General features: G+C 56.3%; 2 protein-coding genes across 4 annotated transcripts; one reads left to right on the top strand and one right to left on the bottom strand.

The window, feature by feature from the left end:
- Positions 1-11,880: 11,880 nt before the first annotated feature.
- EMC10 (ER membrane protein complex subunit 10) lies at positions 11,881-19,891 on the bottom strand. Of its 2 annotated transcripts, XM_033129630.1 has the most exons (8): positions 19,743-19,891; positions 18,670-18,742; positions 17,601-17,710; positions 16,517-16,621; positions 15,995-16,176; positions 15,781-15,874; positions 14,849-14,935; positions 14,505-14,625 (listed from the first exon to the last, which is right to left on the bottom strand). In XM_033129630.1, the coding sequence occupies exons 1-7, from the start codon at positions 19,854-19,856 to the stop codon at positions 14,849-14,851; spliced, it is 765 nt and encodes a 254-aa protein (XP_032985521.1). In that variant the 5' UTR covers positions 19,857-19,891; the 3' UTR covers positions 14,505-14,625. The 2 variants fall into 2 exon arrangements, with proteins under 2 accessions (XP_032985520.1, XP_032985521.1); XM_033129629.1 differs by lacking the exon at positions 14,849-14,935 and having other exon boundaries at positions 11,881-14,625.
- Positions 19,892-20,067: 176 nt separating this feature from the next.
- On the top strand, positions 20,068-25,519 carry GARIN5A (golgi associated RAB2 interactor 5A). 2 transcript variants are annotated; one of them, XM_033129649.1, is made up of 5 exons: positions 20,068-20,209; positions 20,420-20,535; positions 20,928-21,058; positions 24,134-24,404; positions 24,901-25,500. In XM_033129649.1, the coding sequence occupies exons 1-5, from the start codon at positions 20,167-20,169 to the stop codon at positions 24,955-24,957; spliced, it is 618 nt and encodes a 205-aa protein (XP_032985540.1). In that variant the 5' UTR covers positions 20,068-20,166; the 3' UTR covers positions 24,958-25,500. The 2 variants fall into 2 exon arrangements, with proteins under 2 accessions (XP_032985540.1, XP_032985541.1); XM_033129650.1 differs by having other exon boundaries at positions 20,072-20,209; positions 20,438-20,535; positions 24,901-25,519.
- The last annotated feature ends 8 nt before the right edge of the window (positions 25,520-25,527 follow it).

The raw sequence follows: 25,527 nt of genomic DNA, 5'->3' as shown, positions 1-25,527 counted from the left end.
GGTGACAAAGGGGGAATACAATGCCCAGGGTGGGCAGCGGGGATCTGAGAGGAGCAAGGCCAGGGTCCCGTTAGCTGTCTTCCCCACATTCTCACCAGAGCAGGCCCCCTCCTGTTCTGTGTCCTTCCCCTCAGGGCGTGCTGTCCCTTCCTGCATCTCCCTGTTCTGGCAGCCTTTCACTCATCTCCTGAGCCCCAGCTCTGGGTCTGGCCTGTGCAGCCCGCTCTTGCCCTCCACAGCTCAGATGGGGAGGAAAACACAAGAGGACACAATTACCCCCTGTGGGGGGGCTTTAACAGGTTCCAGGGGTTCCTTGGGGTGCTCCAGGGGCCACAGGAAAGTGAGGGGACCTGGGGGGCTGGCTCTAGAAGGCTGAGGGGAGCTCTCCAGAGGGCTAGTGGGAGGGGAGGGGCGGGGAAGGGAGGGGCCTTTCCAGAATTGGAACCGACTCTGAGACCCAGAACACAGAGGGAAGCCATTCGCCCTGTACTTATCTGAGGAGGTGATGAGAGATGATGGTGGATCCTGGCTAGGCCCCACCCGCAGTGCCGCCAAGCGCCAGCTAAGGGTGGGAGGTGAGGGGGCTCTGAGCAGGGGGGCCAGGTCAGTCCTGGGGGCAACCCTCTGGGGCTGTGTGGGGGCAGACTGGGGACCGGGAGGCCTGGGAGGAGGCTGTGGAGTCCACATGGGAGAGGACGAGTCCTGAGCCAGGACCCTGGGGACAGACAAGGTGACAGAGCTCTGGGCCTGGCAGGCTCTGGGAATGAGGAAGAGGGGGAGTAAGAAGGTGCCCAGGGGTCTGGCCCTGGGACAAGGGAACAGTGGAACCACCTTCAACAGGTGGGACCCTGGGAGGAGGAGCGGGTTTGGGGGACACGCTGTGCTCACTGGGATGTAAGGGATGTGACAGGCCAGGTGACATCATGGGAGGAGGACTAGGGACTAGGGAGATGGCTTCAGGGGTCACAGACCTGTCCTAGGAGACTTGAGTGTGTGTGAGCCCAGGGAGGGAAGCAGGTAGAGAGGCGCCTGGGCAAAAGTGGGGTTCCCCATTAGGTGCCAGGCTGAAATGGGGGAGGCAGGTGGGCCCAGCCTGGGGCATGTCTCCCCCATTAGGCCTCAGGCTTGGCTCCACCTAGACAGTAAATTCATCCAAGGAGGACACAAGCTAAACTCTGACACCCCAAAGAAGGCGGAGAGCAGACGCCAACAGGACGCTCTCATAAAAGCCACTGGTGATATGGGGATTTGGGCTTGGTGAGCTCTGGTTCCCAAGACTTCCAGAGGTCAAAGGGCAACTTGTAAAGTGAAAAGTCATACAGCACATAAGGGAAAAATGGCTGGGGTCCCTGGACACCCCAAATCTGGGGGCGGTCCCCACTCCCCACCCTGCCCAACCCAGGCTTCCTCCTTGGGTCTTCCTCCCTCTGCCTCTCCAGCTAGCTTTCCCCAGTCTGGGTCTCTGACCACCCCCCATAGCCCCCACCCACACCCACACCCCCCCCCCCCCCCCCCCCCCCCCCGTCGTCCCCATCTGTGTCCCTGTCAGTCGTTCTGGATGTTTCTGTGTCCCTCTGGGCCCCTGTCTCTCTCTGTGCCTGTCCCCCTGGGCCTTCTGGGGCCCCCTCCTCCGTCTTGCCTGTCGCCTGTCGCCTGTCGCCTGTCCCACCCTGTCCCAGACAGCCTGGCAGACTCCCTAAGTGTTTCTATTTCTATTCTGGGGCCTGAGTGACCTCCCCAGGTGCCTTCGCAGCTGTGGCCTAATATGGTCCGAGCCCTGGAGGAGCCAGGGACGGGAGAGGAAGGGGCCGGGTCCCAGAGACGCATCGCTGCTAACCCTCCGCGCATGGGGCCTGCGCACTCACTGAGCGCTGACGGTTTGCCCCACGGTGCACAGAACACCCCCACTTGCTGGGGTCCCCACGTCGAATAGCAGCGACACCTGATTCAAGCTGCCCCTCACCCAAGAATGCCCAGCCAGGCTGGTCCCAGAGCGTGGGTGGTGGGGGCTCCAGGAGTGCCCTATGCAGACACGCAGGGCGCTCCCAGCCCCGCCCAGCAGCAGGAGGGGCGGGGGGGACGGGGCCCTGTGGTCACACGGCAGGTGCAGGCGGAGTGACAGCTGTCCTGCGTCCTATGGTGCTGACAGCTGAGGCCCGATTTAGCTCGCAGAGCCAGGGGCTGACCTGATAAGGCAGTAAGAGGGAGTGATCCCGCCCCCAGGGCACCCCTTAAATCGGCAGGCCGGACCTGGGGTGACTGCCGACGCTGACGCCAGGTGAGAGGGGCGCGTCCTTCCTCGACTTCCCTGAATCCCGCCCGCACAGCGGTTCCAGCACCCTGGGCTCTCTGCCTCTCTCTGTCGCTGTCTCTTGTCTCTCCTTCAGGCTTTTTCTGTGTCTCATCTCCATCCCTCCTGTTCCGCATTTCTCTCCCCCTCTCCTTCCTAAGTCTGTCTGCCTCTGTCCTTCCTCTCTCTTCCCCACCATCTCTCTCTTATCTGTCTCTGTCTTCCCTTGTCTCTCTGTTTCTCTTATGCCTTTGTCTCTTTCTGTGCGTCTCTGTCACTGACTGTCTTTCCATTTCTCTCTTCCTGACTTTCTCTCTGCCTCTGTCTTCCCGCCTGTCTTCCCATCTCTCTCTCACCATCTCTGACTCTTCCTCCCGCCTGTCTCTTGGTCTCTCCGTTTCTGTCTCTCTCCCTTTCTCTTTCTCTCTCTCTCTCTCTCCCTTTCTGTCTCCCTGTCTGTCTCACTCTCTCTCCCTGTCTCTATCTGTCTGTCTCCGTCTCTCTCCCTGTCTCTCCCTTTCTTTTTCTCTCTCCCTCTCTGTCTCCCTGTCTCTGTCTCTCTGCCTGTCTCTCCGTTTCTGTCTCCCTTGGTTTCTCTCCCTGACCCCACCTCTCTCTCCAGCTCTCCGATGGAGGCTCCGCCCCGGGCCCTCTGCGGCGGTGGTTTCTGCTGAATAAAGCTGTTTCTGTCCTCACCTCTCTTGCTCCTCTCGCCTCCTTCTTCCCTTCCTCACTCCTCCACCTCTGAGCTCAGCACCCCTGCCCTGATCCCAGGTGGGTGGGGGGGCCGGAACCAGGACTGGGGTTGGGGGTCCTTCCTCCCAGAGACAGCAAGACACAGAGGCCCGAGACAGATGGAGAGATGGGAAAGAGAGACGGAGAGATAGATGCAGGCAGGAGCCCCAGAGACTGGAAGAGACCGTGGGACAGCAGGACAAAGAGTGATGTGGGAGATGTTAACTCAGAGACGGAGACACAGAGCCAGAGAGAGACTCAGAGACCAGGTGGTGCCCCAACACCCCCATCCTCTGCCCCAGACACAGCAGACAAGGGCAGCCCCTTCCCTCCTGCCAGGCTGTGCCAGGCCCAGGACAATGCATCCTTGTCCTGGCTCCAGTCGAGGCAGCTGGAGGGTCGCCGGCCCTGGGGGGAGGGGCAGCCACCAGGACGCGGGGCTGTGGCCTCTGCCCTCAGACTCTCCCTGCTTCCCCGGCCTCCCTTCCCGGTCTCCGCCTACTCCCAGCATGTATGGAGCACCTGCTGTGTACCTGAAATGCCCCCTTGCCTCTCCTGGCACTCTCTCATCTCCCCTGTCCCTTCCCGTGCCCTCCGCTTGTTCTTCCTGTGCTTCTGGCTCCCTTCCTTGGAGGAAATGGTCATTTATTAAGTTCCTTAGTGTTTGCGAAGCAATTTCCACACACTGTCTCTGCACCTCATACTGTCCCTTCCACCCTGATTCCTTTCACTTCTTCCTGATCTGCCTGGTCTCTCCTGGGAAGGAAATGGGCATTTACTGAGCACCTACTGTGTGCCAGGAAATTTACACTGTCTCCTCTCTTTTCTTCCCAGATTCCTTTCCTCCCTCGCTCTTCATGTCCTCTCCTTCCAACTTTCTGCTCGCTCCTGGGGGAGGGAATGGACACATATTGAGTGCCTACTGTGCTCTAGGCAGTTTACACCTCTTCTCTCCCTTCCTCTTCCTCCTGTGTCCTCTATCCTCTCTTTCTGGCCACTCTGCTCTCTTCCAAGGCAAGGAACACACATTTATTGAGCACCTGTGGTATGCCAAGCAATTGCTTTTGCTTTCTCTACCCTCTTCTCTCCCTCCTGTCTCTGTGGTCTCTGCTGTCCTATGCTTCTTTCTGCTCTCTGCCAGGGAAGGAAACAGGCATTTATTGAAGACCTACTGTGTGCCAGACAATTTTTCTTACACTCTCTCCCCCTCGATTCTTCCTGTTCCTTCATCTCTGACTTCTCCATCTGCTCTTTCTTGGGGAAGAAAACAAGCAATTTTGTCGCACTTACCCGTATGCTAGGCAATTAACACCCCGCCTCATCTCCTCTTGCCTCTTTCTTCCTGCCCCTCTCACTTGGCCAGCTTCTCCCTCCCTGTGTTCTCTGGGTCCTCTTCTGGGGAAGAGTTGCAAGCATTTATTGAGTGCCTCCTGTGTGCCCACCACCTCACCTGCACACTCTCTTCCCCATTTCCTCTCTTCTCCCTGGCTCCTTCTCAACTCCAGCTTCTTTCTCTTCCTCCTCTCTGCCATGTCAGTTCTCTCCTGGGGGAGGACATAGGCATGTATTGAGTGCCTGCTGTGTGCTGCTCCTTCATATAGGTCGCCTGTCATTTCCTGCCTCACGGGTTCTTCTCCCTTCTCCTTGCCTCTCTGCTTGCCTCCCCCCTCCTACCTGCTTTCTGTGCTTGCTGCCAGGGAGGTCAATGGACATTTATCAAGTAACTACTGTGTGCCCATTGCTTTACAAATATTCCTTCCCTCACAGCTTCTCCTACTCATTCTCTCCGCTGGAGTTTTCCCCTCCCACCCTTTTCTGTCTCTCTTCTTTATCCTGGGAAAAGAACTAACACTTAACAAGCACCTCCTGTATGCCTGGCAATTTCCACCCATAGCCTCTCTCCTTAGGCTGTCTTTCCCCCCATTTTTCTTCGGTGGTTTCTTTGCCTCGTTTATCACTTGCCTCCTCTCTCCTGCAGAAGGGAATGGGCAAGTATTGAGCACCTATGGTGTGCCAGGCTCTTTATAAGCACGGCCTCCCCTCCTTACACTCTCTCTTTCCCCTTTCCCTTCCTCTCTGCTGCCTGTTCTCTTCCTTCCTGCTCTCCTTCAGGAAAGGGAAGGAGCACTAATTGAGCACCAACTGTGTGCTGGGTAATTTACACATTCTGAAGCTGCTCCTTCAGCTCTCTGCTCTTCCCTGTCCCTCCACTCCACCAGCTTCCTCTGTTTCTCTTCTTCCTTCTCAGCAGCGGAAGCTCTGCATTTTCCAGACAGAAGGGTTTGGGTGTCCTCTAGGAGCCTCAGTCACCACCACTGTAGAGGGAGCCAATCATCTTCGCCTCACAGTGACAGTGACAACAGACTGGGGCTCCAATATTATTTCTTCATTGGGAAAATAACGTGGATAATAATAGCCACTCCCCCAGTGTGGGGAGGTGGAGGGAGAGGGGGCTGAATGAGAAAAAGAAAGATAGAAAAGTGCTAGAACTGTGTGGGGGGTGCCCACCAGGGGGCGCTGGTTCTCTGGTCCTTAGACGTCCTGCGTTACTACCTCTCCCACCATCTGGAGAAGCAGATAAGAAAACGGAGGCTCAGATGAAGAAGAGAACTTTCCTGTCACTCACTCATCTCCCTCTGTCTCCCGACTTGTCCCTCCTTCCAGGAGCCTCTGCTCCCTCCCCCCCATTCTGGGTATCCACCCACCTCTGTCTTCTTCTCTCCTCCGTTCCCGGGTCCCTCACACACGGTCTCGTCTCTGCCCCGTCTGTCTGTCTGACACACACTCTCTCCACCAGGCACCAATTTACCTCACGTTTCATTCTACTTTCCTCTGCTCACACCTTGACGGTGTCTTTTTCGTTCTCTCTTCCTGCTGCTACTCTGCTCCCCTCCTGATCTGTGAATCTCTCTATTGTCGGTCTGTCTGTCCACACCCCATCCCACAGGTTCTCTTCGTTCTTCTCACCCCTGTCTTTCACACTGACCCTCACTGTTCATTCCTCTTTATTTTACACACACCTCTCCCCATTTCTCTTCCTCCAACGATGTTCCTGTCCTTTTTCACCTTCTTCTCAACCCCACCCTCTCTGGAAGCTTCCTTCCCCTCCTCCTGACTTTCCCGCCCTGCCTCTCTCTGTGTTTCATCTCCTCCTTGTCCGCCCGTCCGCCGGCCCCCCAGGAGGTGTGGAGGCACCGTGTCCCCAGGCGCAGGCTCCACAGAGGACAGAGGATGAGGGGAGGGGAGTCCCAGGGCGGGGGAGGCCGTCCTGCACACCCTCCCTTCCTCCATCTGCTTCTCTGTCTCTCCTCTCTCTCCTCCTGTCCCTTCGCTTCCGGTTCCTTCCCTTCTGTTTTCGTCTCACATCAGCCTCGCGGCTTCTACTGGCTGTACTCAGGGAGATCGGCTTTGCCTGCTGCTCTGCACTTTCCCTGTTCAATTCTCCCCTCTGTGTCCCTCTGTCTCTGACACACACACACACACACACACACACACACACCATGCCTGGTCCTCCCCCTCTGCCTGCCAAGGGCATCTCCTATTTTCTTCCTGTCTATCCTCACTCTTGCTCATTTTCCCCTGTACCTTCTTTTCATTGATTTTTCACTCCTCACTCTTTCCTCCTGTCTTCCCTCCAGCCCCGCTCTTCACCCCCATTGTTCTGCCAGCACTGCCTTTGCCGCTATCCTGGCCCACCCCCTCTCTGCGCCCCTCTTCTCTCCTGCACAGCTATACCCTACCCCCCCCCCATTTCTCCCTCCATATCTCCTCCGTCCAATCTCCCTGAGCGGCTCCCGCATCTCTCTCATCTCTCTCTCAGTCTCTTTTCCTCCCACACCTGGTATCTGCAGTGGCTCCCTCTCCCCTTGAGGCCTTCGCACCCCTGCCCTACCTCAGCCCTCCGCATCCCCATCCTGTCCTCCGTACCCCATCTTCTTGTTACTCCAACAGCTGGGAGACCCCATCGTACAACCGGATAACTGGGTAATCGACAGGGCAGGCAGGCGTCTCTGTGTGCTGGTGACATTCTTATCCGCCTCAGAACAAACAGTCTTGTGATTTATGTTCCAGTTTATGAAAATCATGTCCTGCCCGGTCCAGGGACCATCAGCTCGCCAGGCCCTGCAGCTGCACATTTTCATCTGTCTGCAGCTCGTCATTAACTGGGACAAGGGGACACAGGGACACTTCCCCTGACTTGGAAGGGCACGTTCAACGTCCCTTCCCTCTTCTCGGTCTTCCTCCCTCTGTCTCTGTCTCTCCCTTTCTTTCTTCCTCTATCTCTCCCTAAGTCTCTCGCTCCTTCTCTCCTTCTTTGTCTTTCTCCCCGTCTCTCTCCTTCTCTGTCCCCTCTGTCTCTCTCTGCCTGCCTGTCCCTCTCTCTCTCCTTTTGTTTCTCTCCCTAAGTCTCTCCGTCTCTCTCTCCGTCTCTATCTCTCTCTGCCTGTCTCTCCCTTTCTCTTTCTTCCTCTATCTCTCCGTTTCTCTCTGCCTGTCTCTCCCTCTCTCCTTTTCTGTCTCTCTCCCTAAGTCTCTCAAACTTTCCCTCTCTCTATCTCTCCCTCTCTGTCACTCTCTACGTGTCTCTCCCTTTCTTCCTTCCTCTATCTCTCCTAGTCTCTCCCTTTCTGTCTCTCTCCATCTTCCTCTCTGTCCCGTCTCCTGTCTCTGTCCTCCCCTTCTTTTTTTTCCAGTCCCATTCCTTCCCTTCCCCCTTTATTCACCAGCTTTTTCTGTCACACCTTTGGCTTTGCACAATCTCTTTGTTTTCCCAGTTGACACTCTTTCCCAGTTGTCACTCTTTCCTCTCCTTTGGTCACAGAAATGCCCACGGGGTGGCTGCCGCGGGTCAAGGAGAGAGGGGCATCTGCGACCTGAGCAGACCCGCTGCCCACCCTGTTCTCCCCCCACCCCCCCGCTCCCACCCCCAAGCCTCAGGCTGCTTCCTATTCCTGCCTCGTGGTCCACTTTCTCCGGCCGATTCCTCAGTCGCCCCCTCCCTTCCTTCCATCACACGCCCTCCACCATCCTCTGTTCGGACCTCCCCTCCAGCCTAGCCTCTGGGGGGGCACGTGTGCATGTGTATGCCCCTGGAAGGCCCTCTTTTCCCACTTGTTTCCATGCCTCCCTGTACGCTGAACCTCTCTCTCTCCCCACACCTGTCTTCCACACCTGTTCTCCTTACTGTACACACACACTCTTCTCCTCTTCTCCTTTTTGCTCTTTTCCATCCCTTTTTCCCGTCTCTCCCCATCACACCTTCACTTCTTGCTCACCTCCTCTCCTCTCCTCCCGTCTCTCCCTCTTTTCTCCCGTCTCTGAATCTCTCCTCCATTCCCCTTCTTCCTCAGCCTGTCTTCTCTTCTCCGCTCCTTCCCTCTCCCCACTGTGACTTCCTCAGCATCCTCTTCCTCCTCCATTCCCCTTTCTCCTCTCCTTTCTCTGCCTCCGTTTTCCTTTCCCTCCCATTTCTCTCTCCCCGCCCCCCACCCATCTCCTGGCATTCTCTCCGTTTTCTCTCCATACTCCTCTCTCCCTTTTTCTCACCTTTTATTTCTATCTTGCTTTGTGGACGCTTTCTCCTCTCCTTTTCCTTTTCTACTTCTGCTAGCTCCCCTGCCCTTTTCTTCTCTCTCTAGCTCTCTCCCTCCTTTGAAAGCACTTGCTTTTTAATCCCTCTCGCTGCTCATCCTTCCTTCTCTTCTCTTCCTTGCCCCTTCCTGTCATTCTCTCCCCCTTCCTCTTCTCTTCCTGTCTCACTGCCTTGCCTCTCTTTATTCTCCTCCTCCTGTCTTCCTTTTCTCCCATTTCTTCCATCTTTTACCCCGTCCCTGCTCCTCTGCATTCCCCCTCCCTCCATGTCTCTCCCGCCCATCTTCCTTTTCTCTCCCTCTCATCTGCCTTCCTCTCAGGGACTCCGTCCACATCTTCTCTCATTTCTCTCCTCCTTTTCTCCCAAGTGGCCCTCCTTCTCTTCTCCCTTTTTCTTTCCTCACTCTACTTTTTCCAGCACTTTCCTGTCCCTCCTTTCTTTTTCCCCCTTCTATCCTCACTCCCATCTCTCTTCACTCTTTCTCCCTCTTCCGTTTTCTCTCCTCTCTGTCTCCTTCTCTTCTCCCTTTTTCTTTCCTCACTCTACTTTTTCCAGCACTTTCCTGTCCCTCCTTTCTTTTTCCCCCTTCTAGCCTCACTCCCATCTCTCTTCACTCTTTCTCCCTCTTCCGTTTTCTCTCCTCTCTGACTGTCTCCTTCTCTTCTCATCTCTCCTTTCCCACTCTCTGACATCGCTCTTCAGTTGCTTTCTTCTATCTCCCCCCTCCCTTCTTTCAGTCTCTTTCCTTTTCCTCCTCAATGAATCACCCCTTCTCTCTCCAGGCCCTCAGGTTCTCCGCTCACTGGCCTCCCTCCCTCTGCACCCCGTCTTCCCCCGTCTCCCTGTCTAGAGGCCTGCCATCCTGACCCCTGCATCCTCACCCCGGGGTCTCCTCTCACTCTCTGCCTCCCTCTCAAGCCCTTGGTGCTCTGAAGTTTCCAAGTGCTGAGCAGGAGGCGGGAGTCTACCCAGGGATCCTCACAGGTTTTGTGGCAGGAGGTGGGACAGCCCAGAACAGGGCTGCCAAGCCAGAGGCACTAGGGTGGGAGGACTTTTGTGACACCCATTTTCTCTCTTTTCTGTCTGTCCTGGACTCTGGACACCGCCTGGAGGAATCAGGCCTGCCCCAGGCCCAGGAAGGAGGAACCGAGGAACAGGCTCAGAGACAGGGAGTGAGGTGCTCAGAAACACACAGCATGTAAGTGGCAGGGCCAGTTCTGGGTGGGCCTCCCTAGGGTTGGCCAGGAATTGGCTTCTTCTTGACTCTGCTGATTCCTCAACTCTTGTCTGAGCTTGGCGAGAAGGGGGCTACCTCCTCTCCGCTCCATTCTCGTCCCCAAGCCTCCACCATCTTTTCTTCCTTAGGCAGCGTGGAGCACATCAGCGTTGGACCTCACCTGACTCCAACTTCACAGATGAGAAGATAGGCACCCCGTGTTCCTGAGGACCAGCATCTGTTAGGACACAGGCTTCTCGGGAACCCCGACCTTCAGGAAGGACTACCAGTGCCCTGCGGAGCACTTGTCTCCAGGGACTGGGACCACAGGGTTTGCATGAGGCCTGAGAGTCTCCGATGGAGTGGAATCCGCTATCGCCCCCTAGTGGCGAAGGATGGAACTGCACCCTAGTTGTATTGGACACTGGGTATGGTCCCAGCAAAAGACAGCGACTAAGATTGTGGGAAAAGGTGGGGCGGGGGTGGGGGTTGGGGAGGGGGTCACTGGTAGGGAAAGAGGGGAGGGGAAATTTGCAAATTTCTGTAAAAATGGAAAAAAAATTCTCCTAGTCAATATATATGTACACCATACTCAGCAAGCTTCTTGTATGCCAACTCAAACCTCTGGATATCACATTTCCAGGTCATTCTGCGGGTAGATTCTCTCCTGTGCTGCCATGGAAATATATATGGGACTGTTATGGGAAACAAAGGAAGGTGGAATTTGGTTTACACAGTTTGCCTGGGAGCCTATTTCTAGGAATTTGGCCAGATTGAGTTTGTTTCCTTTTGTAATTACACTATTATGCCTCACTGAATGGAAAGTGGGTGCAAAGGTGAATGACAGCTACAGGGTCCCCAATATTTGGTCCATGACCCTCACCATGGAGTATCTCAGATGGGTTAAATAAAGGAGGTTATACAATTGCTCCCAGAAGCCACATGCTACAATGCACAATTTGGGTTTTTGAAGATACTCAGATTAGCATTATGTATTTTCAGATTGTCATACAACTCTGTGCTAAGGACACCTAAATGCCAATATAAAACCCTAGGCTGGGAAAGGGGGTTTCCTCAATGCCAGGGAGCAGGTGACATTTTGCAGGGCAAAGAAGGGCTTCCAAGGGGTGAGGCAGGATATTCAGGATGGGGCAGTAACAGCATTTACCTTGTAGGTGCTCTGCCATCTTAGACCAGAGGTCAGGAGGCTGGGGAGGAGGTCCAGGAGGGAGAATGGGGCTGAGCTCAGTGGGGACAGAAAAGAAGGGACATGGCATGAAGAAGAGGGATGGGGCTGTGGGGAGATGGAGAGGGTGAGCACGGTGTCTGTAGCCTGGCCTGGTGGTATCTAAATGACTCATTAACAAAGGCCAGAGAGGAGACGTAAGTAACAATAGAAAGTAACAGGCCTCCAAGGCCAGGCTGAGGAGCTGGGACTTTGTCCTGAGGGCACTGGGGAGCCATGGGAGGGCTGTGAGCAGGGGAGGAGTGGGGTCAGCTCACGTCAGAAAGCCCCCATGAGAATGGACTAGAGAGGGGGATGCTGGAGGTCAGGAGAGGGGCAGGCGAGAGGCCAGGTGGGAGAGGATGAGAACGGGGCTGGGGCCGTGGGGACGGAGGTGAAGGGACGAGGCAGGAACGGTGAAGTAGGGCCAAGCAGCACTCTGGTCAGTTAGGCTGGGCAGGTGGTGGCACAACTCAGTGGAGTAAGTCATTTCTACAGAAGCTCTGACTGGGGGCAGATGGGTGGCAATGACTTCCTCTGTGGTCCCTGAGGTACTTCCTGGGGCAGGAGCCATGGGTCTGGAGACCAGCAGGGGCATCTGAGCTGAAGATAGGTCTGGGAATCACCAGTAAAGCGGAGCTATTCGGAACCTCCAGTGTGGAAGGGCAGGGGCTGAGACCGTCCCCCAGCAAGTCACCCTCTGGTGGTGTGGACTGAAGACACACACACATGTGTGCAAAACGGTGCAGCTACCTGGCGATTCCTGCAGGAAACCCAAAGGTCCACTGACGGGACCAATGAAATCAACTCAGATTCAGCCATGTCACAAACGAAGATGCACTTTATATCAGAGGTGGAAACCTCTCCAACTTAATGTCAAGGGGGGATGAAAAGCAAAAGCAACACACTTTTGCAAAACTACTGACATACACATTTGCTCGTCTATGCAGAGAACACCTCCAGAGCAACGCACCCGAGTCTGAAACTCAGGTAGCACCTGATGAAAGGCTGTTGGGCCGGGCTAAGCAAAAGGCCCTTTGATTTGGACCCTCCTGTATCTTTTGAGGTTCGTGCTATATCCCTGGGTACCAACCAACAGAATGAAACCATGAATCGGCTCACCAGGGACAGGCAAGAATTAGAAGTTTAATAAGGACAGAGCCCTGGGGAGCCTGGACTAGCTCAGACAATGACTAGAACATACCACAAAATAACTGTGTCAGCTTGATAGTGATCGAAAAAGTTGTAGAGAAAAAGAATGTAATCAGATAGACTTCAAATCACAATCCATTAAAAAACAACAAAGTGATCCGGCAAATGACTGGGGAGAGAATGCACTTGCAAATCAGACAAAGGGTTAAGAACACTGAGTTGGGAATGCTGTCCAAGAAATCAGCCCCTCTGGGGTCATCTAGGAAAAGCAAGAGAATTCACGTGGAGCACAGATAGGAAAAACACGCGCAGTCTCATGCTGGCAGAGAAAGAAATGCCAGTCAGAGTGACAATTGAACACGGTTTTACGTATAAAAGCTTAAAAAAAAAAATTGGTGAAACCGTAACTCCCAATGCTGACAGGTGTGTTAACACAAGACACCGAAGAAATGTAAATCAGTGGGACCCCTAGGACTCTCAGGCCATATGTCACAGTGCAGCGGGCCTGGTGGGTTTTGAGCTTCCACGGGGCCTGCCCAGGGAAGGGCTGGGGTTGAGGGAAGGGCCACAGCCAGCCAAGTGCAAGGGCATCAGAAAACAGAGGCATGGTCAGGTCTCAGCAACATCAGATGACTCCCAAGAGGCATTCAAGGACATAAACACTGCCACTGAGCAAAGGCCAAGGACAGTCCCCAGAAGATACCAACAGTGTAAACACGACCCACCTGAGATGGAGTAAATGCATGGGGAAGTTTGCACAGTCCGTGGGAATCGAGGACGGTGGGAGTTTGTCCCATGGAGGGCAACTTAGCAACTTGGCTCCAGTCTGCAAAGGCCATCTCCCGCGGCTCCGGCCATGCCAGTTCCGGGGTTTTATTAGTTACATCTGCATGCATGGCAATGGCCCTGGTTGACTGAGCTGCAGGGCACCTGCCTGTGGGAGAGCACAGGGCCAGGCCACTAGGCACTGGCAAGTAAGACTGTGCAGGAGCAAGTAAGTGTGAGACGCTGTGCGGAACGGGTGACTTTTGTGTTACAAAGTGGGGAGAATAACAGCGTTCCCTATTTGCTTGTGCTCCATAAATACTCTCCAGGAGGAAAATAAAGGAGAAGTGATGGAGAACAAGACCTTCCACCACGCCCCTCCATGTGTTGTTTTGACAGATGAGCCACACGCATGCATTACCTGCTCATCCGAATGCTTCTAATCCCACTTTTAGTCCTGCGTCCCCAGGAAATAATTCACTCACCCCAAACGGAGCTGGCCAATAACGCTCACTGTAGTGCTATATAACCACATAGAGCAGGAAGCAAGCTAAATGTCCAACATTTAGGGAACAGTTTAATAGGCTGCCCCCGACGGAGCAGCGTGTCATACAGCCATGCCGACAATGAGGAACGCCACGTTTCCGAGTAATTTGTCAAGTGAACAGCAGAATTCACTAACTATATATACATATATACACACACATCGGGACGGCCTTGAGCCAAGGCAACAGGTACATTTGGCTGGAAGTTGTAACTTCTCAAAACTTCATATATTTCAATATATTCTCTCATCAGTGTTTTTAAATAGACAAGGGGGAGGGGATAAATAGCAAAGGCCCAGCGGTCCTCACCTAGCGCTGTATCCCAGGGAAGATGGTCCACGCAGGAAAGGGATTCTATTTACATCGCTGGGCCCTGAACTCCACTAAATGTTATCACTTTGTTTTGTTCTGCTTTTAGATATTTTCTCGAGCCCAGAAGCCTGTGGAGGGATGGTGTCCTGGGCAGATAGAGGGCAGAGCAGGGCCACAGGGTTGTGGGAGGAACAGAGCCGGGTGCCCATGCCAGCCCAGCTTGTTCTGTGCCCTCGAGGTCAGAGGGGAGTGCATCACACAACTTAGGGACCATCTCGGAGTTAGGGGCCATCTAGCCCGGCAGGGGCAGGCAGGGCAAGAACAAAGGCACAGATGCTAGAGAACTGGCATGTTCCTAGACTACAGGGATTGGGAGTGGGGGGGGGTGGGTACCGACAGGCGGACAGAGGGACCCAGGAGCTTGGGCTCCATCCTGTGGGCAAAGGGAAGCCTTTGGAGCTACAGTGGGGCCACTGTGGCAGGGAGGGTGCGGCCGCCCTTCTGCCAACAGGAATACCGAGGTCCATAGGGAAAGGACTCCTAGGGAGGAGTGTCCCCCTCATGGGAAGGGAGCCAGCGACTCCTTTTTGGGATGACCGAGGACACAGGTATTCTGGGCAGGAAGGGAGTCCCCTGGGAGAGAGAATGGGGCACTGACTGTGCCCGGGCCCCTCACCGCCCACCGCCCCCACCGCCACCAGCGCCACCACCGCCTCCACCGGCCCCCTGGCCCCCAGCATCTGGCGTTCCCGACATCATGAGAAACAGGACGACAGGAACGATGTACATCCACTGTGGGCCGGACAGGAGGATGGGACGATGGACAGACAGACACAGAGAGACAGAGAGAAGGAAAGTGAGTATGAGCAATGTCCCCCCCAGGGCAGGGAGGTGGGGGCTGGCGTGAGGGGAGGCCACGTGAGGAGGGGGGCCCAGGTCCCCTACATCACTACAGGTTGGGGGAGGGCCGGAGGGGTGCAGGGAGGGCGGAGGCGGGAGGGGGCTCAGTCCTCACTCAGGCCTCCTGCGGTGACGATGCAGGCCCAGGGGCGGCAGGACGCAGGGCTGTGAGCAGCACAGCCCCCCCCAGGATGAGATGCCACTGAGGAGGGAGGGTGCTCGGGTCAGGGCCAGCGGTGGCCGTGGGGTCCTACAGCCATTGGGGAGGGCAAGGCAGGGCAGGCGAGCTCTCTGGGCCTCAGTTTCCCTGCAGCGCAGCTGTTAGGCTATCCTGAGGCCGGCGGCCTGGCAGGCACAGTGCCCAGCGCAGGGCTCCTGCCCACAGCCCCAGGGCCCCAGCCACACTGGCCTCCACTGCCCCTGACCTGCCTCGGGGGGACCAGCCTCCTACCGCCCCAGTACTCCAGCTCCTCAGTGCTTCTCTGCAGCACAGGCCCGTCCCTCAGCTGCAGACCGGCCTCCTGGGCACGTCTGCCCAGAGCACTGCCACACCCAATGCCCCTTGTTCGCCTCCTGAGCCTGGCTGGAGGACCCCACCTGCCCCTCCTTTCCAAACCACCCTGATCCTTTGAAACCTCTGCCACCCCCCTTTCTCCAGCCCCCCAGCTCCAGCCCACCTCAGGCCTCATCTGCTCCCTCAGACCCTGGTCCCAGCCTCCTCCAGGGCCGTCCGTCCCTTCCGACCACAGCCCTCCTCACTGCACTTCCTCCAAACAAGCCTTGGGTCAAGACTGACACTTCCTGTGCCGCATCTGCCCCTAACCCGGACGCCCTGGCTCCCAGCACCACCAGCTCTGGGACCACCTGAGTGGACACGGGCAGGGCAGGCGCAGGGCTCAGCCCAGGTGCCAGGGGGACGTGCACCGAGGCCGCCGGAGACAAGCAGGACCCACACACAGGAGGCCCGGAGGACGAGGAGCAGGGTGGAGGTGTGAGGATGGGGAAGGGCTTGTCAGGAAGACGGTGGGCGGGCGGAACCCCACTCACATATTTGGCAAAAAAGGACTTCTGCTCCTGGGGGTTCTTGGCCTTCTGTGCCTGCTCCATCTCCAGGCGCTCGATGAAGGCCGCTGTCTCAGGGCTGGAGAAGGAGACAGGCGAGGGGCTGGAGTCAGCAAGCGAGGAACCGGCAACGGCAGGGCATGGCCAGGCCGGGGCTGTCTGTGCCCCCCACCCTGCGCCCAACCCCTCGAGCCCTCACCCTGGAGCCGTGACCGGCGGCTGCAGCTGCACTGAGGTGTTGAACAGCTCCAGGTCCACATCCTCCACCTCGTGGCCCCGGCAGCCCCCAGGGTGCGTCACCACCGACACACCCACCACGTTGCCAACCACGTCCACGTGCAGGGTCAGCTGGTCCGAGAGGTGCGACTCCACCAGGGAACACTGAGGGCAGAGGGGTCAGGAGAGGAGAGAGCACAGGCTGTGGCACAGGCCTTGCGGGCACTGGGACCTGAGCCCCCTGTCCCTCCCATGGCCCAGAGCACCTTTCAAAGTCTCCATGGCTGCCTGCCCCCTCAGGCACAAGCGCAAGCCCATGAGGCCCTGTGCTGCCCCCTCAAAGCACGAACCACCTGGATTGTCCCCCTGCAGCCCAGGAGACCCTTGAGGGCAAGGCCAGGTACAAGTTTTCCCTGTCCATAAACACTGGGGCATGAATGGTGGAAGCCAGGCTGAGATGGGCAGGAGGAGCAAGGATGGGGGCTCATCCTCGTCACTGACTCACTGCGGGGACGAAGGAGGAGACATAGCCACCAGCTTCTGGGCCATCAGTGGCCCCAGGCCGCCGCGGGACCCGGACACGGTACAGGCCATTCAGAGCTGCCACATCCTGGAGACAGGCAGAGGGGGTGGCGGTGAGAGGGTGATGCCTGGCCCCGCCAGGCCCGGCACCCCACTGGGCCCACAGCCAGGAAGGGCACTCTTGCTCAGTCAGCTGGGTGACACTGCCCTTCCCCAGTCCCACCCAGCCAGCGTCCCCCACTCCCTGGCTGGCCACACTGAGTCTGCCCAAGACTCTTCCCACAGACCCTTCTTGTGGGTAAGGCCATGAGCTGCTGGGTTGTCCCACATGGGTGAGAAGCCACCAGCAGAGCAGAACCAAGCCCTGCAATGGAGTGAGTCCCGAAGACACTTTTCTCACGCCTGGATCCAGCCACACCTGGTGCCCGCCCCACACCTGGACTCCCGTTACACGAGCAACAACGTCAATTAGCAGGGGGCTGTGACAGAGAATCATGTGGGCACCACATAGGAAAACAGGATGGGATGGACTTCACCCCGACATCTCCCACAGGGAGGGTGCCCAAGGGCACATGGGCACGCGCAATAAAGCCTGTGCCCGAGCCTCCCTTGCAGCTATATCTGGCCAAAGGGATAGAGTGGAAGTGGATTGTGGCAGCTTTCACTGTTCCCTAAAATATGTCTGTTTCCTCAGCCCCTCCTTTACCTCCTCTATGCTGCTGCCTGGAGCCCCAGCAACTCCCTACACCATCCTTAGGGAGGACCGAGGAGCCTGGCGCTTGAGGAGGCTGTGAAGCAAAGCTAAGAGGGAAGTAATGTTCTTTTGTTCGACCATGACTATTGTGGGGCTCTTTTCTCCTTGCAGGCAAGTCTCATTCTAACCAACTGTGAAGCATCTTGGCTGGATCTGGAAGGGTGAGAGGAGCTGATCGTGTGGTGAGTGTGGGGGGAGAGGGTATGCTGGGCAGAGGGACAGCACAGGCAAAGGCCCTGAGGCACGCATGTCACATTCTAGGGCACACACGCCCCCCCACCCCCACTTGCCAAAACGCAGGTCCCCTCCTCACCCGAAGTCGGCCCCGCTCCTCCTCATTGAGCTGTCGCTGTGACAGGGACAAGGTGCCGTCCTGCTGGTTCCAGAGCAGCGAGCCCCGCTTCCGAAAGTGGGTGTTGTCATCTGTAGGGAGCCTGGGCTAAGCGAGCACCCCACCACAGCAGCCTTCAACCCTTGCAGTGACCAGGTTGCTTCCCCAACCTGAGACCCCATTTTCCCACCTGCAAATTGGGGACACACCACCACATCCTCACAGAGCAGCCCAGGGCAGACAACAGAACCCTTAGAAACCCTTAGACAACTTAGGAACAGAACAGTTCCTAAGCCCTGAGTGCCTTGCCAGGTGACCCAGGGATGGTCACATAACCTCTCTGAGCCTCAGTTTCCCCAGCTGCAAAATATGCGGGCTGCGGGGCTCCCAACAGTGGCACCAGGCCGCATCACAATTACTGGGGCTTTCTCGGGCAGATGCCTTCTGACTCAGAGGGTCTTCAGAGGCTCCTGCTTTCAGTGTTCATAACAAGTGCCCCAGAGTTTGGGACCTCAGACTCGATGATTAACCCCAGGGCCGCACTGATATCTGTGCTCTGGGAATCTGGACACCTGAATTGTTGCAATTTACGCTGGGCTTTGGAGTGGGTCCCAGCCCTGCCATTCACTTACAAAAGGACCTTGTGTGGTGCCTCTCTGAGCCTCAGCTTCCTCTTCTGGAAAATGGGATTATCCCTAACACCTACGACCTTGCATGACTATTGTGAAAATGTTTGAATTTACATACAGAGCATCTAATCACTTATGCAGGGCATGGGCGACTGGTCAGAAAAGTCTGCTCTGAGGTTATTACTGTTTTGTTGACCATTCTGAACCACATGTGTCTTACAGGTACACGACTGGCCAAAAGCAGAGTTCCTATTTTCTTGTCCCTCCCCCTCACTTCCCCAGTATAATGCAAACACACTCCAAGGGGCAAAGCTAACAGTAAATGGATGGTGAGTCTCAAAACTGCACAGCACCCAGACCTGAGTTCCCGACTTCACTGGGTGCTGGGTTAAGTGCCCAGGCGAGGAGGTTGCTGGACTCACCGATCTCAAATGAGTGTTCCAGCAGCAGCCCCACGGTGCCGCAGCCTTCGCCCTCTCGACCTTCAGCCCCTGCCTGCAGGTGACAGAGAGAGCCCCAAGTGAGGACCAACAGAGCCACTGCAGTGCATGACCCCAGGACAGACCGGCAGGCTGAGAGATGAGACTCATTTTCATACTCATGTCCAAACACTAACACGTGCCCACGATTCCACCGGAAACCACCCATTTCATGAAAATTCAGGATCTGGATGGTCCCCAGAAAACCTGAGCCTACAAACAAGCATAACCTCGTTTCCAAGGTAACTGTCTTCAGGTCACTTTGATGCCTAATATCATAAATATTCCTGAGTTAAAGGGCACCCTGTGCTTCCTTTCCAAGCTAATATCCAAATGGCCTTGTCTTCACCTTAGGAGCCCCAATAGCCACGATGCCACCCGAGTTCCGCCTCGTATCAACCATAAGCAAGGTTCCACGCCGTCCTGTTCTCCAAATCTCCAAGTTTCTTCCACCTCTGCTGCATCCTCCACTCTACATTCCCGCACCTGTGCAATCTCGTTTCTAGATTTTAATCCTAGAGATGAAGATCCCGCCCTCTCATGCATATTCAAGAGGCAGAACTCCTCCCCAATTTCAGGAGAACCTCCCTCGCTTTTTTCATTTTAGCCGCCTCGGCGTCTCTCTCATTGCCCCAGATTCCATCCGGGTCACAGCTCCTTATGCATATTCACGACTGCGGACCCCTAGCGTTAGAACGATGAGAGGACCTTCTGGCCCCAACCTTCTCCTTGGTTTCAGCGCCTCGTTTTCACTGCACCCAACGCCCAGGTGCCAAGATTCCACCCGAGCCCCGCCCCCTTATGCATATTCACCACCAGAGCCTTCCTAACTATCCTCTCGCTTTCTCCCCGTCGTGCGACCTCTGCCTGTGCAGGACTGCAGCCTCGCTTTCCACGGTTCTTTCACCTCTTCCTTCTCTGCCCTGTGCAGCTTCGTTCATTCCTTAACCGAACTCCAGGCCCGAGACCCAAGATTTCCATCAGCCCCCCCCTGTGCTGAGCCAATGAGTACTCACCCCCCGCACAGCGGCCCCGGACCGGCAACCACTGCCCCGCGCCCGGCTGGGGGCTGCGGCCGCCATCAGTAAGAGCAGGAGCAGCCTAGTCGTCCCGGCTCCGGCCGCCGCCATTTTGGCCCCTTTCCACCAGCCAACCCGCGAGCGCGAGCCGAGCGCCGCAAAGCACGCCGGGAGGAACGGACTGCATCTTGCCGCCCAGGAGCGGGTGCCGCTCCTGGCGTCTGCGCACTAGCGCCTGCCCGCTACGGAGCCTGATGTAAGCGGGGCGGTGGCTTTCCCTCCGGGCACCGCCCCCTCGGATGACGTCACAACACTGGCGTCTCCCGGTCCGCCGTATTGTGACGTCACATAGTCTGCGGCCCCGCCGGCCGGTTTTCTCCCCCGGCACCTCCCTCCGCTCCTCGAGGGGCGGGACGTTGCGATGAAGCGGGGGCGCACGCCTAAGCCGGCCCAGGGTAGAGCAGGTGAGGCGGGTCCTGGTGGGATGGCAGGTGAGAGGCAGAATCAGGCCTGGAGGGGTTAGACCAGGTGAGGGAACTGAGGGATGGGGCCGGAGATGCGGAGGCCGATAGCCCGGAAACCCCTATCCTCAGCGTGAGTCTGTCCCGGACCTTACCCGCCAGGGATCCCTTGCCCAGACTCCTGAAATAGACCCTCGAACTTCGCCCACCTAGAACGCACCCTCGTTCCAGCCTGCCCCACGGGCCGGCCTGGACGCCTCCAACGCCACCTGAGCGGCGAGTTCGACCAGCTGCGAGACTTCCCCATCTTTGAGAGCAACTTCGTGCAGGTGTGGAGCCCCAGGACCCGCTGAGCTGGAGACTGGACCTGAGTTCCGACCTCCTTACTTGGGAACCCCTGCTCTCCCTGCCTGTGACCACTTCCCCATAAAGTCCATCTCTTGGGATTCCTAACCAGTCCCTCCACCTCCAATCCCGCCCACCTCCAGACCTTTGGCTTCTGTTTGAAACCTGGCCTCTGATTCCCTTGGTTCAGTTTCTGTGACTTAACTCCTGTATGACTCTTGACCTTTGACCCCAGGAGCTCTGACCTCCCCCTTACTTGGTGTTTAATACACTTGGTTCATGACCCTTAATCCTATCAAGATTCCTGACTTCTGATCCTTCCCCAATCCTGCCCCCTCCATCTATCCAGCTTCTAACCTTTGTCCCCTGACCCCAGGTGACCCGGTTAGGAGAAGTCGCCAATAAGGTCACCATGGGAGTGGCAGCCTCCAGTCCAGCCCTGGAACTCCCAGACCTGTTGCTGCTGGCAGGCCCTGCCAAGGAGAATGGACACCTGCAGCTCTTTGGGTGACTGTCCCCACCCCAGCCTAGACCTCCTTCTTCACCAGCTCTGGGAATCTTGGGCCCCCTGTAGCACCTCCTCTCACCCAGACGACCCCTAGAGCCAGGAGCCTTGGGTGGCTACCAACCCTCTCTGGGCTGCTGGCCACCCAGGAGAATGAGGACAGGGCAATCCACAGGGACCAGAAACCAGGGATAGATAAACAGGAAGGGGACAGTCCTCAACCACACCCTGGCAGGGGTCAAGAGAATGACCTTTCAGGCAGTGAGTACTGCATGCCAGGTGCCTCCTTGGCCATGCCCATAATCTCATCTCTGACATCATACTCTCATGCAGTGGGGGCCCCAGCCCCCATCCTCCAAAGGGATAAACTGAGGCCCAGAGAGGGGAACTGTTTGTCCAAGGTCTCAGTGGGTCAGAGGTGGGCTGGGATCAGAACCTCAGGCTCCTTGTAATTGCCAGCCTCACATTTCTCGAGCTCCTGTGCCATGCTACACACTGCCCTTCAGCCGCCTCCAACTCCAGCTGCAAATACCAAAACATTTACGTGCCTATAGTGTATAGAAATATTCTGCCAGTGGCTTTCACTTTTTTGACTCTCTCACAGAGAGAGGAAGGAAAAGGGGAAGGCTGACTCACATTGTCTCGCACACACACACACACACACACACACACACACACAAGACCACAATCTTACAGTTCTGAAATCCGCAGATATTTTTTGTAACGCAGGTAGTGGCAGAATCTGCTTCTGTCCTGAACTAACTTAAGGCTACGTACATCCTTTATTTATCCCCCTCTATAAGTTTAAAACATTTCACAAAGTGGTATTCAGATGCCCTATGGGGTACTGGATATTTTCTCTTCTACAGTATTCCTTTCCTTTTCAGTGCTAATTGGTGTATCCCTCCAATTGATCTTACGGTTCATTGAGTCATGACCTGTAGCTGGAAGGACACTAAGGACAGTGCTGAGGGGGCTTTGACCCTTGTAATCTCCTTCAGCACCCTCTTCCCCCCAAATAAACATACCATTGAAGTAATAATATTGAGCTTGCTCTGCAAACTCAACCTGAGGACTCACCCCTGTCCCCTCCCTTCTAACCAGCTGATAGCCCGGAGTTATTCTGAGCCATTTCTGATGGGCATCTAGTGTGTGTTGGCCCTTTCTGAAAAAACAGCCACAGACGCATGCTATACGCTACTTTTCCCTCTGTTCACTCCCTCAGCACGGTATCAATATTCATGTCATGGCGACGTGGGTATAGATAGCCACCAGGTCCTCTTTTGGACACACATGATTAAACAAACTGTCCCTTGGATACCAAGCTTACATCTGTCCTCTTGCTGTTACAATGTAGTAGGGAAAATCCTTGAATGAATGTCAGTCTTTAGACGGCCTGGGTTCAAATCCTGGCTTCACCTCTTCTTCACTGGCTTTGGCCAAGTTCCCTACCTGTCTGTGCCTCAGTTTCCTCATCTGGGACATAAGGATAAGAGGAAAGCCCACATGCAGGGCTACTGGGGGATAACCTGAGTAAATGTGTGTAAACCGCTTGGAACAGCGCCTGGCACAGAGTGAGCACTCTGTAAATGTCAGATGTTATTCTTCCATTTCAGCAACATAATAGATGGAGTCCACTGAGGGACACTGAGGTTGTGTCCAGTGTCTTGGGCTTACAGCTGGTGTGGCAGGCAGGGGACATCCATGTGCACAAGTGTGAGGGTGTCTGTAAGATCAATTCCAGGAGGTAGAATTGCTGGGCCCCAAGAGGCAATGTGCCTCCCCAGTGTTGTGGTTAAGAACATGGAGGGCTTGGGTTCAAATCCCACTGTGTGACCTAGCCAAGTTACCCACCCTCTCTGGATTGTTTGCTGCCTTGTTGGACCTTGAATCAGGCCTGGGGTGGGTGAGGGTGAGCGGAGGAGCTGAGCAATTCATTTATTCAAATAACTCAACAAGCGTCCATTGAGCACCTACTATGTACCATTCTGGGTACTGGGGAACCAGCAGTGAACAAAATCGGACCAAAATTTCTGCCCTCAAGCTCACCTGGGAAGGCAGACAGAATAAATGACAATTTGTCTAATGGGGTAAAAAAGGTCTGTGGAGACATATCAGACAGGAGCCAATGGGGAGGTCTGCAAGTGTGGTCATGGTTGTAAATAGGCCAAGGTTGTAAACAGACCCCCTTGAGAAGGTGCCTCTTGTGAAAGGCGAGAGAGAAATGAAGGGGCCAGGCCATAGGGGTGGCTGGGGGAAGGTTTCAGGCAGAGGGAACACCCTGTGCAAAGGTCCTGAAGTAGGACAAAGCCTGGCATGTTTATGGAACGAGGAGGCAGTGTGGCTGGAGCCCGTGAGCGAGGGGAGTGGGCAGGAGGAGAGGGCACAGAAGGAACAAAGGAGGCAGATCCTGCAGGGTCTCCTGGTCAATCTGCGGACTTTGCCTTTACTCTGAGCCACCAGAGGGCCTTGAGCGAACTCAGGTGCTGACGGGCGCCCTCTGGCGGCCGCATGGGGAACAGACGGGCCAGGGCCCAAGGCAGGGAGCTCAGGAGGGAAATTATGTTGGCTGGAGGCGGTGGAGGGAGTTACAAGTGGTCGGTTTGTGGATACAGTTTAACCGTAGAGCCGTCAGCATTCGGTGGCAGGACTGGATGAGGGTGTGAGAAAGTCAGGTCAGGAGCGACTCCACGATTTCCGACCGAGCGAGTGGGAGGAGGTAGTTAAGACCGGGTCGGAGAGGAGCCGGTTTGGGGTGGGCGTAAGATCAGGAATTTGGTTGCTGGACCTGTTATGTGTCCGATATCGTTCCAACATCCAGACGGAATTTTCAAGGAGGCAGCTGTCTGTTCGAGTCTGGGATTTAGGGGACAGGACAAGCAGGAGACAGTGTGCTCTGTGGATGGAAGTTGGGGATGGATAAGATTCAAGAGGCAGAGGAAGTGACAAAGGACTCCTTTCCTGGCAGAGAGGGGTAGGCGAGGTGGGCGACCCCCGACCCTGAGGGCACAGGGGTTCGGGAGAGCTGCGGAGCCAGGGAGGGCCGGAACCTGAGGCCGCCCCTTCCGCCCGCGCAGGCTGTTCCCCTTGCAGTTCGTCCAGCTCTTCGTCCACGACGAAAGCCGCTGGCAGCTCAAGGTGAAGTTCCGCACCGGCCGTGCTTTCTACTTGCAACTGCGGGCCCCACGCGAGACCCTCGATCGTGAGTTTGGCCAGTGGGTGCGGCTGCTCTACCGCCTGCGCTTCCCTTCAGCCCAGGGTTCCGTGCCCTTCACGCAGGAGTACCCGGCGCAGGACTGGGAGGAGCAGGACGACGACGAGGATCTGACCCCGGAGGAGGAGGAGGAGGTGGGGCAAGGGCGGGGCTTCGAGGACAGAGGCGGCGGCGAGTGGGGAGGGGCTGGGTCAGACTCCTGGGTCTGCGGGGGGAGGGGCGGAGGCCTGGACTCTGGGTCCAGAAAGGGTTTGCTGTCTGTGTGCAGAGGACAACAGGACCTGAACATAAGGCAGCGTCTTCCGGGCTTCCGTACGCCAGTTTAAGGTGGCTGCAGTTCCCTCACTGGCCGTCACCCGCCCCTGCGTGCCTCCATAGTGGAATCTGGGGAGGGAATGCCTGGGCCCTGAAGCTTGAGGTCCACCAGGCCAGAGGCCCAGTTCCCTGTCAGGCCTGGGGCGGGGAGGGATGCCTGTCCTTGAAGGTGGTGGCTCTAGAACCTGTGGGGCCTCTTCCTCTGGAGACCCGCTCCTCCTGCCTTCCCAATAAGTACAAAGTCCCCCCACCTGCCCCCGAGCTTGGCTACATCAGCAGTCAAGGCCTCTGAGACAAATTCTCTCTTGTACCCAGCTTCGAACCATGGAAGCCAGACTGAACCCACAGGCCTCTGAACTCTGGGGACTGTGATTCCCCCAACACCCTTGAGGTCACCAAAGGGCCAGAGATCTAAGTAGCCAACTTCGGGGCCAGACAGAGGAATACCAACGTTAATAAAGACCGGCCACTTAAGAACCACCAACCAAGTCGCGAACAGTTTCATCACCATCACCAGTACAACATGGACGCCGGTCGGAAGTGGCTTTTCCAGTATGGTCACCTCAATGTGGTCTTCAGTTCATCGTGTCTGGCTCCTTGGGGCCACTCCTGAGACCTTGTGACCCCCCCCCACTCCATCCCGGCTACCTCACCAGAGTAGCCCTCCCGGCCTGGCCTTTGGTTCCTCCCAGACTCACTGCATTTGCCACAGCAGCCAGCCTGCCTCCTCCTCATGGGTAGCTAGCCTAAGGAGGCTGCCTCCCCTCGTCATGGGTTCCCCTCTGATGCTGTGTAGTTGCCATGACAGCACAGTTGCCTCACTAAAGTAGCTGTTCCAAGATGGCAGCCTCCATGTGGTCTGTTTCCATCGGGTGGTCCACGCCAACCTGGCTGTCCCCATTACCCATCCCCAGGTGACAAACCCCTACAGATGGCGGAGCT

This window comes from Rhinolophus ferrumequinum, chromosome 15 (genome assembly GCF_004115265.2).
Source record: "Rhinolophus ferrumequinum isolate MPI-CBG mRhiFer1 chromosome 15, mRhiFer1_v1.p, whole genome shotgun sequence".
NCBI lineage: Eukaryota > Metazoa > Chordata > Mammalia > Chiroptera > Rhinolophidae > Rhinolophus > Rhinolophus ferrumequinum.
This window is presented reverse-complemented; position numbering and strand designations above follow the sequence as displayed.